Here is an 18,322-nt window from a genome sequence, read left to right as displayed (position 1 = left end):
ATTTCCTAAATTGTGTCTGTTCAACCCCCTACAGACAGCCTTTTAAAATAAAAACCAGACCGTGTTCCTCCCTTGCTAAAAGTCTTTAAAAGCTTCCAACTCCACTTAGAAAAAAATCTAGATGTATTTGACAGACTGAAAGCCTAGCATAATCTGGTGCTGGCAATCTCACTGATCTAATTTCTTACCACTCTTCTGTTTCATTGCAGTCCAACCACAATAGCCTTCCTGGTGTTCTTAGAATTCTCCAAGGACACTCTTATTTCATGGCCACTGTTATGTTCCCTCTGTCATGGAAGGAAATTCTGACAGCTCTCTTGGTCCCTCATTTATTTCAGGTATATACCAAGTATCACTTCAGAGAAATCTTCCTTGTTCACTCAAGCTGAAATGGCATTCCTATCAATCTCTGTTCTCTTATTGTTCTTTTAGTCTCAATTGCATTCTTCATTTAATGAAGCACTGCATAATTTTAGTTTATTTGCTTATTGCCTGTTCTCCTCCACCCCCTAGAATGTAAGTCCCATGAGAGCAGGAATTTTGTTTTGTTCAGTGCTGGATGCCCACACCATGGTACAAGATGCCATGCCTGACACAAAGATGTTGTGCAAGAAATATTGGGACAATAGTTCAAACTGCTGTATTATATACTTGAGATTTGCTAAGAGGACAGATCTTAAATTAATGTTCTCAGCACACACATGCACACCCACAAACACATAAATGGCAACTCCATGGAGGTGACAGATACATTAATTATCTGGAATGTGGCGATCATTTTATAATAGATATGTATATCAAAACACCAAGTTGTATACCTTAAATACGCATAGTTTTTGTATGTTAATGATATCTCCATAAAGCTATTAAAAAGGAAATATGGGTTGAATGCATCAATGGACCATCTCCTTCCACCTACCTCTATTGCCTTACCCACTCTAAGGATTTAAATGTCCTGAAGAGTAGTAATACGTTGTATTGCTTTTTTCAGTCTGCATATTCCCTACGCCACTTTTGATGGTTCTTACCTAAGTAAGCAGTGGCAAGTATTAAGATATTTAAACCTTGGAGACTCTTAGCATCACCATTCCTATATACTGTCTGCTACTTTCATGTTTCCAACAATAGGACTATTGTATTTTTAACACATGTGGGCAGGCAACAAAAAACTACTTAGGAGAATGAAGGTCAATGAAAGCTTGGAAAACGGTCAAATCACTGGAACGGTAATGAGACGGAGGGAATTCATTTCAGTGTTGCAGAGAAGTCAATCCATTCCTCTCCTCCTCCACACACGATTATACGGTTAGTTATTTGAGAAGTATCCAAATGCATAAATTCCTCAGATTTTATATAGAAGTTTAGGGATTTTCACGATATAATGCCTTTATTAAATAACATATACATGTTGATTTATTCATGCATGCATTCTACACATATTTACTAAGTAACTATTATGTGCCAATCACTCTTCTAGGTACTGAGATGTATCAATGAACGGAACAGGCACAGTGTTTTGTTCTTATAGCACATATGAAAAGTTTTATTTTAGCATTTACATTATAGAAATATTTTAGTTGACTTCTTTTTAAGTATTTCATCTTTCTAGTTTTTGGTTTCTCATATTTTGTTTTCCATATAGATATTTCCACACCTAATATGGAAAAATTTTAATAAATGTTAAATTATCCTAACTTGGGTATTTTTCTGGCTTCTGAGCCTTTAACAGCAGGCTTAGACATACACTGGTCTTTAATTTTGTGTACATATTCAAGGCCTGATTCCACTTCCGCCATCATGTTTGATCTTTCTCCATTTTTGGCTCCTGAATTCTTGGTTTTCTTTACTGTTGACTACACCACTTTCGCCCTTCTGGATTTGGCATTTACATTTGGTTCCTGGATGCTTGCATCTTAGCTGGCCCCTTTGAATTTGGCTCATATCTTGGCTCTCTGCATATTTATCTGCTTTAAAGGAACATTCTCTTCCGAGCTGTCATCCAAGAGAGTCTAAATCCTTGATTATTTAATTTTGCTTTTATCTGACCGGAGCTGCCTTTGAACTTTTGTCAGGGGGAGGTTGCAAGAGATGGTGGGGAAAATGGGGAAGGGGATGTTGTTTGTGGTGGAATGTGTATTGAACCAAAGTAAAGGTAGTAGATACTTGGGACAATAGAAAAGGAAGACAAATCATGTTGAAAATAATTTGAACTAATTGATTTACCACTGGATCATAAATGATTCCACAGCCTGTAGTGAAAATCACCTTTGAAATGGCTACTTTCTTTTGCACTGATTTTTAGATCAGTGCATTGGGGTGGGGGGATAGACTGGACAAAAGGTGTGATATATATGTTCTTATTATTTGAAAAGTAGTTTTCTAAACAGACCCATATTCTAAACTCTAATGAGAAGCCAGCTCTGGGAATGGTATCAGGCACATAGAGGAAGGGTTCTCAATGTACAATGGACAATAGCATTCTACTTCTGCGTCAATCCAGGCTTAACCAACACTTGAACTTTACCTTTTTGTCCCTATCAATTTTTGGTAAATTCACATAAAAAGTCTTTTTTTTTTCTTTTTCTTTTTTTGGTAAAAAAACAAAAGAGTCTACCTTAACTGGCTTGAATAAAAGTGATGCCAGTAAATAATGACAGATTTTGTGAGCACCCAAGGAGTCAGCCACACACTCACAGAGTAATGCCTATGAAATATTCCTGAATTTTTTTTTTTGTTAACTTAATCTATCCAGCCTCTGGTACAAAAGGTATCAGTTAAGAAAAAAAAAAAAAAAAAAGGAAGCAAACCGAAAAACCAAACTGCAAAACATGTGTAAGCAGAAATGCTAGTGGCACACCCTTTGAAAATTTTAAGAACGACTTTAAGTTATTACTGAGGTTTTATCACTTAGTCTCAGTTCCCAGGTAGGTGCCCTGTGAGCATGTCAGGCATCCATCAATGTGTGGTTTGGCTCAGCTCTGACTTTACAGCAAAGACATCCTAACAGCTGCATATAGTAGAATTATTTAATTATGAGTTTTAACAACATAAAATCAAGTGGCTTTTTACTATTAATTATGCATTTAATTCTAAAGCTCTACACTGCCAATTTAGACCTCAAGAAGAGTAGGTTCAGACTAAAATTATACAGTTTGACTTAACAGCATGATCACATTGATTACTGCAGACTTTTAACCCACTTTGAGAGTATAATACAGACTTGATGGGTAGTGTGAGGAATGAAGCCATAGCAACAAGGATATAATAATTATACTTTTTATGAGGAAAGCAGGACATGTGGCCCATTTATTCCAATGGTTCTAATAAACCCTAATTGAACAAAGTACTAAATTCTTTCCTAAATTTAAAAAAATCAAGAATAAATAGATTCTGGGTAGCCACAGGTTTTAACACTTAGACTAAAATAGTTGACTTCACACAAATAAAGCTCTTCAAGTGTCCTCCTAAGGACCCGAATCCTTCTTTCATAACTGTAGTTTATCCAGATAACTTTTAAATCAGAATTCATATTCTAGCCTTTATAACCTGAATATTCCATCTCCCCAAACAAAACAAATTAAAAAGCACTTACCCATCAGAATGATTTATTTTACAGAAAGTCATTTAAATAAACTTTTTCTATTTTTATTCTAGTTTCTATTCTGTTTAGTCATCTTATTTTCCATAAAGTTCTGAACAACTCTAGCTATTCCTGACCTCTTTTTCTCTCCCTCCAACTTCGCTAAATAACCTCTAATATTGCCTCCATGGCTGAAGGCAACAATCTTTCTGCTAACCACATGTTAATTTGCAATTAGAACAAAGAGAGGCATGCCTGAAATGGCTGGGCAAAGGCCTCTTCATCTCTCAGTGTCACCCCAAGTCAGAGCCAGTGAACCCCACGTCTCTGGAATAATCTCTGCCTCTCCAACTTCAGGTAAACAGAACCGTGAAATTGCTAACATCCAGATGATGTAGGCAGGATCATCTGAGTCAGCTAACAACTCCACTGAGGCAGAGTGACCACCCTTGCCTCAACACAGCGAGACTGCTCTGGCTCAGCAGCTGAGCCCTGAAGGTGAGTTCCATGAAGACAACGCCACCTTGCTTAAGGAAGTTACGAACATACCACTGATAATGAAGAGTCAGCTGAGTGAGTTTTCTTCACTCTGCTGTATTCCTATATCCGAGAAGAAAAATATGATGCTTTCAGAGTCTTTTGTCTTTCTTATTTTAAAAATGGCATAACCAATTAATAAATGTTAATTAATAGTGGATTTTTCTAAAACACAACAATAGGTGATGGCCTATCACCTACCATATTGGTGGCCAGAGGTAGTCCCTACCCTAACAGCAATCTTTATAGTCTGAGAACTGAACACACAGTTTAAAGTAATATATCAGTTATTGAATCAATATTTAAATATTTAAAGCAACTTTTATATTGAATATTTAAAGCAACATTGAAAGCAAATTCTATATTACATTAAAAAACCTCTTCAAAAATATATTTTCTTTCCTATCTGTTTTAACGTTTTGATGAGATGCTAGCTTCTCCTACAGGACTGAAGTGAAATTTAACTAGGGTGCACTTCTCTTTCTTTAGAATGATCTCACAGATAAAGCCAGTTTTTACAAAATTTTAAAAAAATATAGATATAGCAGTAGTTTCCAAACTCCTTCCCACGGGGTAGTTGTATTCAGATGACTAACCCCTAAAACCAAGAATCTTGACAATTGGTTGTTGATCCAGTTATACTCAGTGTGAACACATTGATTGTATGGTATGAATACAACTCAAGCCTCTTATGTATGTGAAGTTTTTCTCTTTTCTTCCTTCCCTTTCTCTAGCCTTTCAGTAGCTAGTTACCAAGCTCTAAACACTAGAATTGCATATAGGTATGAGATATGGTTTCGGTCCTGAGTGTGGAAAAGAGACAGGTAAAACAAAACTTAGAGCATAGTGTTGTAGGTGTTAACCGACTGACAGATGCAGAGTTCTAGGGAGTGCACAGCGAGACAGCACTATAAGTTGTGGGGTCATAAAAGACTTTTCAGAGAAAATGACATTTAGATTGGGTTTTGAAGTTAAATAGATTTAGGCAGTCAGCGGAAACTGCATTGAAGGCAAGAATATTATGAGCTGATACCTAATTATCAATTTAGATAATGACAACTGAGCCACTTACCTTTCACCGTAAGTGACGCTGAGCTCATCCAGGACCCCACTGAGCTTAACTTGAAGTTCTTTTAGAATAGTACTAGCTTCAGAATCTAGCTGCAGAGAGACCATAAACAATATTACTTTGGAGTTTTGAGAAAGCGTGCCTCTGTTTCTCTTACAAGTATTTTGATTGTTATGTGGTAACTTCAAACAACACATAAGCTTTTTTCTCTCCTTTTTTTTTGAGTTTTTGAAATGAAATCTAAACGTTTAGGAAACGTTAAAGAAACTGAGAAGTTCTCATATACAAAAAATTGAAATTCAACGCATGCATACAAATAAGAACTACATAGCAAAGCCTTCGTTGGTTATGGCAATGAGATGCAAGGCGTGACAAAAATATCCTGTAGAACATGATAATTTCATAATTTAGAAAACCTAACATGTTATGCTTTAGCTGAATATATGTGTGAAAAATATATTTTAATCTTTGATATCCCTGTAAATAGAAAGGTACATTAAGAATAAAAGTTGTTAAAAATTAACTTTGAATATTGTGTTGTGCATTATTTAAAGATGTTTTCTTATTTTCCCAACTTTGGAATTAAGAGTAATAGGATAGACAAGGTAGCCTAGAACTCTTATGTTTTTCTGGAGATAATAGGCCTGACTTTTCTTACTGGTTGCTAATTTACAGCTCAAAGAGCAGGATAATAGATGTATTGTATCTTGCAGAGAGAAATTCACGTAAATAGCAATCTGAAATATTCTCTGAAATTAAAATGTGACTCTCCTTCTTTCAGCTTTTGGAAATGTAGTTTCCTACCATTACCGTCATTAGTTCTTGCCCCAGCTGATGTACTACTGAAAAAAGAGGATGGGATAAAGCCAAGTTTTGGGAGTAAAGCAAATCAAAGCATGACTTTAAGTAAGAGAATCTAAGAATGCCAACCAAATATAGGACCTGATATCAGTTTAAACTCCTGGGAGCTGATCCAGAACCAAGAAGTGTCCCTATGAGTGTGCATTGGACATGAGTCCTATAATCCTCTAAGAGTACTTTCTAATACTAAGGAACTATTAGGAAGAAGAATTATGTACGTATTTCTGCAGCTGGGTAGCTCTAAGTTGTACTGACATGACTGAAAATATTGGAATGAAAATCAAATATTGCATTTGGCACTTCAGACTTTATTAATTATATCAGACTAATCCTTTATATCAGTTTTAACTGAAATCCAGGTAATTTTCAGGATTGGTTAGTTTCTGCCCTCTATTAGAGGCAAGGCGATTTTTCTGGACTCCTTGTATCTTATCTTTTTTTTCTGTCTCACTAATCAGTTAGGCTGACAGCTCTTGTCCAGACACACAGGCTACAGTAACAGACAGAGACTTCCATAGGAATGAGAAAATTAGCATATCCATGAGCCTCATACTTTCTAAGCATTCTATTCAACTACAACCAGCGGCAGGGTAATTCAGAAAGACAATTAGATAGTACATACTTATTTTAAAAAGACTTAAGATGGATAATGAATTTAATCACAATTTGCCTAACACACTATAACTCCCTAACCCTTAACCAAGAAAACATATGTGGTTTTCCACTCCAATCCTAAGGAACAATGCAGCCCACTTATTTTTAAATTATATTTTCTTGTTATTGTGCTCATAACAATTTTTCCTTGATTTCATTTGATAAAAATGTTGGGGAAGAGGGAGTGAGACGTAAGTTCTCCCATTTGGTTTTCTTCAGGCTCTCCACTTTTTGCTCACGTAGGTGGTAGTTCCCCACCCATACCTCTACCACCTCCAAGGAAATCACTCTGAAAGCAGCGTTTTCTTCGGGAAATGAGGGTTGCTTCTTATTTAAAATGTGCTTTGGTTTTCATCTTAGTTTAATATACACATTGAGGTAATTTGTTCACATTGAGGTAGGATTATCACCAGATAATGCCTTCAAAGTCATACAGAAATGGCTACATAGGTCACTTGAATGAAATTATGCTATTTTCCCATAAAATTATTTTAGTCTACCTTAGGTATGGTGAGTAGATATTTCTTATCAAATAATTATTACTTGACAATCTAAAACTGCCAGACTACAGAGATTTGAACCTTGGATGACAGTTTTAATTTCTGGATACACAGGTATGTTTCTAAGTAGGTGCAGATAGAATGTCTCTGTCATGTAACCAGTCCCTACCCCAAAAGGAAACATTTTAGTTTCAGTTAAGTGTTTAATGTTTATCTGATCTAAATTGTACCATTAAAACAGGCAAAGCAATTTTGAGGCTGATGTACATGGCTCTTGAAAATTGCACATCTTTTTCAATCATTTGCATAACAGACATAAATATCATACTCATCTAATAATAAAACAATCTCCTTCAGTAGCAGAAGTACCAGTTCTTGAGTTCTTCTGCATTACTTTATGTGTCCAAATTGAGGACATTTTCCTTACTCCTACAAACCTTGTAAAACTTCAAGAAATAACAGACTGAGAATTGAAAACTCACTGCCTAAATTATCAATAGCATATTTTAAAAATTATTAGGTACTTTGTGAAGGTAAAAGGCAATGTAATTTTTTTTCACAGGTTTAAACCCTACCCTAGTTATATAAGTAGTATAACATCAAAATTATCTTGAATCTTTTTGTATTGTTAGAGTTATCATTAAAAGCAAAAATTAAGAGAGAAAGAAAAAAGAAATTTCAAACATGCATAAGTCACAGTTTAATTTATTCTAAAGTAGAAACTCAATTAGCATGTGTATCTGAACAGCTTAATTGGCTGGCTGGCTAAATAATAAAGTTTCTATGTCAAGAGGAATATATACAATGAAAATGTAAAGATATTGTGTCAAATTCTGAATTTAAAATAAAGCTTTTAAGACAGATTTAAACCCCACTCTATGAAGGGCTTGGAAATTCCAAAATCTAGGCTGCCAAAGTATGGTTCAGATAATCAGAAAAAACTAGCATCCCATATAGGTATTAACTGAGTTTTTACACCATTGAGATATTTATCCCATTGGCTGTGGTAACAGGAATTACTTGTCTGGGAGAGACAGCTAGTAGGCAAGACATTTTTTTTTTTTGAGGTGGAGTCTTGCTCTGTTGCCAGGCTGGAGTGCAGTGGCGCAATCTCGGCTCACTGCAACCTCTGCCTCCCGAGCTCAAGAAATTCTCCTGCCTCAGCCTCCTGAGTAGCTGGATTACAGGCACTTGCCACCACTCCCAGCTAATTTTTATGTATTTTTGGTAGAGAGGAAATTTCACCAAGTTGGCCAGGCTGGTCTTGAACTCCTGACCTCAGGTGATCTACCCACCTCAGCCTCACAAAGTGCTGGAATTACAGGTGGTGAGCCACCACGCCCGGAGGCAAGACATCTTTTAAGTTCTTTTCCTTAAGGCTTACTTTTCCTTTTTCTTTAAAAGATAATTCATTTATCACCTCCTTTTGCAAATTTTTGCCCAAGAGTAGCTAGCCCTAGGCAGTTAGTAGATCCAGCCTCTATACTGACTATGGTTTTTACTATAACAGTGTATGCAGTGTTCTCTCTAAATGATCTCTTATAAATCTATCCCTTCCATCTATCCCGGGTGTCTGTCCCAGTATCCTGCATTGATGGGCATTTGCCACATGTTGAGGAATGAAGTGGGGACAGACAGTATCATAAAAGATTCCCTCACAGAAGCAGGCCTATATCAAGAACGCTTTATCTCCTTGGACTCATACTTTGCATTATCTATGAATAGGATACTTTTGTCCTTGAAATCTTTCATTCCTTAGAAACCATATATTCCAGAGTTATCAAGTTAATCCTGTTTTCAAATATCTATCTCATTGACAGACCATGTCAGGTTTTTCCGTGATATTTGTTTGGCTCAGGAAAATGGTTACCATACTCACACGGCATGTTTGCTTGTTTTCTAGAAGAGGTTACTTCCCTAGAGATCTAAAGAAAATACATGTTATATACTCTCTTATAGCAGCAATTGTTAAACTGACCCTCAAGTTCTTGCTTGACTTACAACCAATGGGTTACAAAGTGTCATTTAAACTCTTTAGATAGCTCAATATAAACTCTTGAAAAATAGACTCTGTGGAAGAAATTAAAGATCTTTAGTGTAAATTTTATTTCTTCTCCACAGTCTTTATTACTCTCTCATTTCCTTTATTTCCTATGGGCTACTAAGCTATCTTTCCTTGTGTTCAGCTCATCAGTATTAGGGGTCTGTTATTCTCTAAATACAAATCAGGAGGAAGGTAACTTCCTGGCTATCTGTTCAGAGGCCAAAATTTAATCATTAGTCTGGTGGATTTCATACTCTTCAATATTTTTGCATTAAAGCATTACTAAATAAAAATTTCACCACTTGTTCCATGAAAAAGACAGCCTTATTTCCAAGTAAAATGCTGTACAACTTGCACTCTTGGTTCCTTCTTTTGGAGTTTGTTCCATCAATTATCCTTTCCCTTTTCATTCCCTCTACGATTAATTTTATTACCGTATCCTACTAATATGCTTGGGTACCATTTATGTTAAAATAAAAACTAGACAATGAAAGAGAAGCCAGACTTATTTGGAACTACCTTCTCATTAACATCAAGCCAATATCCTTCCTTCTTTTGATCTTTAAACTGCTCACAACAGTGTCAAACTTGACGCCAGGTTCTTATCTCCTAGTGTTCGTTAGTTCTCTGCAATGTGGTTTCTACTCTGGATACGGCACTGAAATGCTTCCATATGGTCACTAATGATCTGTTAATTTCAAGGACCTTATTGCTCTTAGCCTTATTCACAGTGTTGCGTGCTCTGTTTCCCAAGGTTTTTCCCTGTTTCTCTAACTGCCTGTGATTTGTCTTTGTCTTCTGTTAACTTTCCTCCTCTGTATACCCTTTAAATATTAGTGTCCTTCAGTTTTCCCTTTCCAATATTCTTTTCTTTTCACTCTGTACTCCCTTTGAGCAACTGGATTCATGCCCACGGCTTCAACTATTACTCATATGCTAAGGGTCCCAAATCCATTATCAACATTCTTAACAGCATACCTGAGAATCAGGTCTATATTTCCAAGTACCTAGTAAACTTCCACTTTGATGGCCTGTACATATATCAGTTGTAGCATATCAAAACAAAACTTATTACCATTCTTATTTGACTTCTTATTTCTTCTGATTTGGTTAATGGCCTATAATTGTTTAAGGCAGAAATGTGAAAGTCACCTTTGACTTCTGTTTTCTTGCATACATATTTACTTTGATACCAAATATGACTGGTGATATATTTCTGAGATGTTTTATCCACCTGTCTTGTCCTCTTCGCTTTCAGATTCTGAATTTTTCTCCTCTAGCCTACTGTAATCATCTGCAAGTTGTGTTCTTGTTTCCTGTTTTCTCCTTCATCCTACTAACTGGTGTAATAAACCCAAATATGATCATGACACTTGCTTATCATTCTTCAAGCTGGCTTTCCACCAGGGTATTGCTTCAAGCAACTTCTCACAATCTTATCTGAGCTCTTGTTTTTTTTTTTTTTTTTAAAGATCATTTTCCTTCAGATCTTCCATTTGACCAGAATTATTTCATTTAATAAGGTTTACTTCAACTTAAAAGATATGACTGAGCAATCAGCAAAAATTCCCTAGTGAATCTAGAAGTAAGGTACTTTCCTGGAAATGCCCTAAATCGCTTTGTAAGCCTGTGGTGCCGGCATGAATACTGTGATTTGTTTTCAGAAATAAAAGAATACATGGTCCTCTCTACTGGAAACGAATGTCCCCAGCTCTTACTACACTACCCTGTTGTTGTTTCTTTTTAAAATGCCTCTTAGGAGAAACTCCAAGAATGTACATGACAGTTTTCAGACAGATTATGGCATTTTCTTTATCCTATTCAGATTTGCATAAATGTTATGCTAGAGGTACCTATCAGTTGTAGAAATTCATGATTCCAACTTCTGGCTTCCAAAAAATTGAACATCCATAGCTGTCTCCCATCCTAATTAAAGAAAGTATGCAGTAAATCCAACTGTCACTGTGCTTCAAATCAACTAAATGCCTTTGAGATATGTTAAATGAGGTTCTTCAGTCCATACAACTGAAGGAAAAAAAAAAGATTGCATTATCTTTTATAATTCACTCAATATAGTTTTGAGTTTGTGAATATATAGCAATTTTGGCTTTTTCTGTTTCTATTTCTACAAACTGGTTTTCTTGGAATTATACCTTCAAACTTTATGTGAGTGATGTGACATTCTTTTCTCTTAAAACATTTTTTCCCTTCTTACCTTCAACACGTGCACTATTCTTCTACTTCATGAATTGCTGACATATGGAATGTCCTTATAATGATAGAAATTTAGAAAAAAAAAAAAAAAAAGAACTTCATGAATCACATAGTTCTACCTCCTCGTTTTTCCAGATTGGTAAAACCAAGGCGCCGATAACCTGTTACGGTTTTGGAGCCACATGAGGATTGAAGAGCAGCATTCTTAGAAGCTATTTCCTCTGAAGAAATTCTCTTCTGAAAATGTTCATTAAAAAACCAGAAATCTCTGTTTGGTAGCAATGGGAAAGGAGCTTAGGGCTTGTATGTTGCATCTAATAGTGAAAATGAACTGAGTAGGGATAAACTAGGAATAGACTAAATGAGACATTTTATGTTTAGAATTTTCTTCTGCCCTTTTCCCCTGTCTTACTCTGTCCGTCCCACTTGGCTTTTTTTTTTTTTTTCACAATCTCTCATCTGTTATAAACCACTGCTCAGCATTGTGAATATCACTAGTCCACTCAGTCAACTGAATTCAGGACCTGTTGACCATCAAGTGCCGGGACAGAGTGTTCTCTGTGAGCCGTTATCTCAGGGTGCCTGAGGACTATTCTGCTAAGCAGGACAAAAAAGAGAATCGATTGGGTTAAAGAAGTTAAATTTTACCGGTAACAGCATTGATTTACGGTTTGCTGGGGCAGGCATGAGCAACTGAAGGTGATCACAACGAGATAATGAAATCGATTTATTACAGAAGACGGCAGTTGAAGTGAAGCTCTCTCCCTCTCCCTCTTTGCTGTGGCATGTATCCTTTCTTCTTAAGTTTTCTTAAGGTTCAGAGAAGGGTGAGTTTAAAAAGAGACCTGGCAGTATATGAGTAACTCTGTGAGCTCTCTCATATGCTCTGGTAAATGAGGTTAACAAGCATCACCTGCCTGGGTCTGTATTTCATTTTGTCATGGCTTACAAGCCAAAGAACCTCTCAACCTCCTTGGTAGCACCTTTTCATAATTTCACAAGCTTAGCAGTTAGCTAAAATTTACATCTTAGTAGTGCCTAATTCTTAAACATATTTATTAAATCACTTCAATATAATTTACTTTATTGGCCCTTATTATTCTCTTAATTTTCCATTAAGTTCAATTTATTAAATATAATTGCAGAGAGAGCAGAGATGATTAGGAGGAGAAAGAAATCAGGCAATATCTGCATGTTGCCAGAATTAAAGGCCAGCACTTACTTCATATATTCAATTATCCTTAATGAAGCTATCACTGGTTGCTTTTACTAACTTCAGCCAAGTTACATTTCCTTTTGTGCCTCTGTTTACACAAAAGACGAGGTTTGAGTTTATTTCTGAATTGTTGCAGGATAAGCTATAACAAAGTTCAGATGAAAGTAAAAATGCTTTCATCTGAAAAATATTTTCATGTTTAGAAAGTGTTCGTGTTGTTTTTCTCTCACACCTTATCTATTTAATTGCTCTGATTCCCCTAAAAACTTCTAAGTTTTTTAAGGGTGGGATCTGCATCTTAGGAATTATTGTATCTCCAGTTCCTAGTAAAATTTACAGCTCATAACAAGTGCTCAACCAATAAATATTTACTGAAGGAGTTAGGGAAGGAGTAAATTCTGTCATCATATTCAGTGCGGTCAGATCTTTTTTTCATACAGCAGTCAGCCCCCATGGGGAAGAGATGCTTATGGTGGTATAGAAGGATGTGGAGCATTTGGCTTTGGAATATCCTTCACTAAGTGCTAAAAGGTATCTCTAGTCTAATGGTTGCTTCAGCAAGTCTCTTACTCCTTGTAATCTTCTTGAGGCCCAGGCATTAAATTTTGCACCCCAACTTCTCCCCACCTGCAGATAAAATAAATACAAGTAGGCAACAATGGATATTCAAATTAAACAGGAAGAACTTGCAAACTGCTTTAGAAAACAGCTTTAGAACTGAAAGGAAGATATAATGTGACCATTTGAAACTATTTTACTATCTAATATATACTTTATAATTTATTCTATATTTTGTAATTCCTAAAAAAATAAGAACAGTAGATTCATTCTCATTAATTTTTTAACTAGTAACTTTTATCTCTATTTACTTTAAGAAGAGGAGACAGATCAGAAACCTGAACACAAAATGTGTCCTCTGTATAACACCACTTTTTATAAGATTGCATATAAAATGTAAGCATAAAGGCCAGAGTCTTTTTTTTTTTCTTTTTTTTGAGATGGAGTCTCACTCTGTTACCCAGGGTGGAGTGCAATGGTTCGATTTTGGCTTGCTACAACCTCAGCCTCCCGGGTTCAAGAAATTCTCTGCCTTAGCCTCCCAAGTAGCTGGAATTGTAGGCGCCCACCACCATGCCTGGCTAATTTTTGTATTTTCAGTAGAGTCGGGATTTCACCATCTTGGCCAAGTTGGTCTTGAACTCCTGACCTTGTGATCCACCCGCCTCAGCTACCCAAAGTGCTGGGATTACAGGCATTAGCCACTATGCCTGGCCAAAGGCCAGAATCTTTAAAAAAAAAAAAAAAAAAAAAGCAAACATTTTATATATAACTGCAAATCGACTACCTGTATTTTGCGATCATCATATTCTTTAATACAAATACTTGTCTGCACGCTTGCATGCTATCCCAATTTCCATACAAATACCTCGATTTTCAGGTGTACTTAAGATTCAAAACACAGAAAGTAGGCTGGTCAGGAGTGGTGTACAAATGAGAAAAGTAAGTATTCTGAGTTATTTTCTAATTATCTGATTCCTTCCTTCCTTCTTTCCTTCCTTTCTTCCTTCCCTTCTTTCTTTCTTTCTCTCTCTCTCTCTCCCTCCCTCCCTCTCTCTCTCTCTCTCTCTCTCTCTCTCTCTCTCTTTCTTTCTTTCTGACAGAGTCTCACTCTGTCACCCAGGCTGGAGTGCCATGGTGTGATCTTGGCTCACAGCAACCTCCACCTCCCAGGTTCAAGTGTTTCTCCCGCCTTAGCTTCCTGGGTAGATGGGATTCCAGGCGCCCTTCACCATGCCTGGCTAGTAGAAACAAGGTTTTGCCATGTTGGTCAGGCTGGTCTCAAACTCTTAACCTCAGGTGATCCACCTACCTTGGCCTCCCAAAGTACTGGGATTACAGGTGTGAGCTACTGCACTCAGCCTGATTCCTTTTTAAAAAGCATAGCTCAGTAATTCTCAAAGCATGGTCCCCAGACCAATAGCATCATTATTACCCAGAGAATTCTTAGGAATCCAAATAATCTGGCATTGCCCTAAACATACTGAATCAAATACACTGGGCGTAGAGTTCAGTGATGTGTGTTTTCATAAACTCATCATGTAGTTCTGATGTGTGCTGAGGTTCAAGAAGAACTACTGGCATGGAGTATTATTTCCTTTAAAGCTCTGATCTTTCATCTTCTGTTGCCTCAGCACATATAAAGTTGAGAGGATAGAGGCAAGTGAAAAATGATGAAGATTAATGTTTTTCCTTCCTGGTCTAGGGTTGCTTAGCTAATGACTAAGTCCATGTGGCTAACAGGTACGACAATGAATTTCAATGAGGTACATACACACACTTTTAGGTGGTCAGATGCAATTTCTAGTTGACACATCAAATTTGCCATTAAAAATTAAAAGCGACATAGACATACATTTCTGAAATAACAAGATAAATTAGTTGTTCATTAAAATACACATATATTTAGAACAATGAGACTATGGTCCAGATTCCTTGGCTCTAGTCTGCCTGGACCTATGTGAAGTTACTCTCATAGGAAACTATATCACCATGATATGACACAGAAGAGTCAATCCTTTTTTGAGTCATAACAATAAAAATAGCATTATTATTGTACCTAATGGATCTGCCTTATGGTCAACAGATGGAAATAATTTAGCTGAACAAACGAACCCTTCCTTTTTCCCTAAATGTCTTAATAATAACTAACTACAATTTGAAGTAATGTCAACAGTTAGCAGGCTTATGGATAACTATGGATTCTACCATTTAAAATGATTGCATCAATAAAATATTGTGAAGGAATAATGCATCTTCTAATTCAATTACCATCATACAAGTTCTTTACAGTTTCAAAATCCATACCTTAAAACTTTCTGAAAAGAAATTAAATTTTGGATTTTTTTCATATACCTCTACAAATCAGACTGCAGATTAAAGAAGAGTCCTTTTCAGGGGCTGCAGCAATGTTTTTTTGTTATAAAATGAATATAAGCTAAGTAATTATTTGCAATTGATATATACTGAATTATATTCACAAAATAATTCAGCTATTAACATGATGTAAGCTAAAGTAATCATTCACCAATGAATCAAAATTAGTACATGGCACTCTGACAATCATTTTGTTGTTATGGTGTTTTAAAGGGACAGGTAATGTTGTATGGGGATTGTAGTGTAAATAATTTAACTTCTAGTTCTAGTCCATCTATAACATGGGTTGGGTATTATATTTGTTTTAGTATAGTGATTCCCAAAACTGTATCCACATAAAAAATCACCTGAGGTGCTTTTTAAAAAAACAGACTCTGTACTCCATTTCTAAAGGTTAGTTTTTCTTCATGGTTTGTGAGATTCTTTTTTCTTTTTAAAAATATTCTTGAGAGGAATCAGAGACATTTTGCCAAAACATGCTCCAGATTTATATGCAGAGAAGTGTGTTGGAAAATCTCTTTATAGGAGAAGAAATTTAGTGGTTTGCTATTCTGTTTTGACTTTTTTTTTTCCTAAATAGCATATTGGTGACATGGCCCATAGGATATTGTGCCTGCAATTGTCTATGCTTAATGATTGCTTAAGTGATTGTTTTCGGAACCATTGTCAACAACATAATCCCAAGATCATCATGGTGCTAGGCAATGTTTCCATTTGGATTCCATACAGAGAGTGGATTTTTCTACTGGAAAAAGGTTTTAAACACTCTTTTTATTTCCAGAGGGAAAAGAAGCTGATCCTGTGAAGAAAAAACAGCTGCCTCAACTACACAGTGATCATATTAAAGCAGCCGGGAGCTGCAGTAGCATGCAGTCATGCCTGTAAGCAGCCAGCACTTTGCAGATAGTATAATATTAGAGGCAAGCAATGCTGTTGTTAGAAGCCAACTAGTAAACACATAGCATTAAAAATTATTTTGAGCAAGTGCACAAGCAAATATTTGCTATTAAATTTTTATAGCAAGAAGTACATATCTCAGCACAGATGCTGGGGAATAAAATAAAAAGAAAATCTTAAAAGACGAATAAGGTCTACCCTGGAAAATATCCCTTAGCAATACCAGTGAAGGTTTTATAAACAGTTCCACTGAAAGGAAGAAACTAAGAATTTGGATTAGTAAACACTGTATAACTTTTAAAGGCTCCTGAACATGTCTGTATCAAGTGTTGTATATACTTGTCATATCAAAGGGTGAATTCTGTAATTTTCAATCAAATCCTTTTTTATCTTTATAAAAGCCTCAAGTTAAGGAAAACATTTAGATACTGCCATGTTTATACAACAATATTCTAAGAAGTCTGCTTATTATTTTGAAATTCTCTTGCCTAGAGACCCCAGAGTATCAGAAACTCTATCATAATTCTCTATTAATTAAGCTTATATTTTCTGGGAGGATGCATGTTGCACTCAGACTTGAATGCAAGTCTTGCTTCCTCCTGACATTTCATCAGTCTCTATACCAATGCTAATTGGCCCTACCTAAAACTTTGAACTGAAAATGGAAGATAATAAGCTAAACAATCTATGCATAGAGAGGAGAAAAAGAAAACAGGAGAAATAGGAAATCATAGAAAAGGGTAAAGAGAAGGAAAGAAATGAAAAAAAAATACTTAAACATAGAAAATGAAAGAAGAGGATTACATTGTTAGAAGCTAAACATTCACTTTATTTCACTGATTTATTTAAGTTTTCTTCTTTAGTCGTGTCTAAGGAGTTTAGCAAATAGAACTTGCAAGAGTTTTAAAGGGAGAAGGCAACAAGCTTGGTATTTCTGTTTTCATTATTTTCTTTGATAAGAAGAGGAGTTACATGGTTTAGCCATATATTTGAAATAAAATGTATAGTATGAAACCTGTATATTTCAAACCAGCAATTTTATCTGAAATAAGGAATTCATTTTTCTTTCTTGGTGAAAAAGCCATTCTATAACATTTTTAGTTAGCAGGTGACTTGGTCTATACAGTTTCCTTTAAGTACAGGTCTGATTTGTCTGTTTAAATTCAGTTCAGCAATATGTTATTCACATTAGGGTCCAAATACAGAATAGTAATGAAATAGCATAAGTAGCATAAGGTGACATCTGTGGAAATATGACATTTTAAATATAACTTTATTCTTAAATGATTTGTGGGCTTTAAAATTCACAGAAAGGAGAGAGTATTTCCCACATGAAATCAGTAATTTCTTCATCACTTTTCTAAATGCTAAGTGGACTTCAAGTCTGCATATAAGATATGAGTAAAATGGAAAAGGAAATCTCATGTTATGTTCCTTAATTGGTTGTGCTCACCTAATTCAGCAGAAGAATTTTAAAATAAGATCAATGCCCTTAAACCTTACATAAAGCATTAACACACTTTAGGGAATGAGGCCTTATTTTATACAAATAAAACTGAGATTGCAATGAAGGCACAGTTCATAAATGTTCATTTTTTAAAAACCCGTGAGATTTTTGCATCATCACACGGGTTTTCTAGTGCTTCTCAATTGTAGAACGCTAAATAGCAAGTTCATTTTTCAAAATACTGAGAAGGAAACAGACATTGGGGGAATTATAAAATCATCTCCTTGGGGTTAAAAGCAAAATCACATGGGAAGAGGCCAATTTTAAAAGAAATATTTGTAGTCACATAAATTTAGGAATAAAAGGGAT

The 18,322-nt window shown here is 35.7% G+C and overlaps 1 protein-coding gene across 1 annotated transcript in view; it reads right to left on the bottom strand.

The window, feature by feature from the left end:
• UNC13C (unc-13 homolog C) overlaps positions 1-18,322 on the bottom strand; it is a 617,099-nt gene that overhangs the window by 116,061 nt on the left and 482,716 nt on the right. The window contains exon 24 of the mRNA XM_012469803.3: positions 5,190-5,278. Within this exon, the coding sequence (XP_012325226.2) occupies positions 5,190-5,278 (89 nt within the window). The remainder of the gene's footprint in view (positions 1-5,189; positions 5,279-18,322) is intronic.

Source organism: Aotus nancymaae, unplaced genomic scaffold (assembly GCF_030222135.1).
Source record: "Aotus nancymaae isolate 86718 unplaced genomic scaffold, 86718_ANA_hifiasm-v0.15.2.pri h1tg000062l, whole genome shotgun sequence".
Classification (NCBI taxonomy): domain Eukaryota; kingdom Metazoa; phylum Chordata; class Mammalia; order Primates; family Aotidae; genus Aotus; species Aotus nancymaae.
Note: the sequence above shows the minus strand (reverse complement) of the source record. Positions and strands in the feature narration are given on the sequence as shown.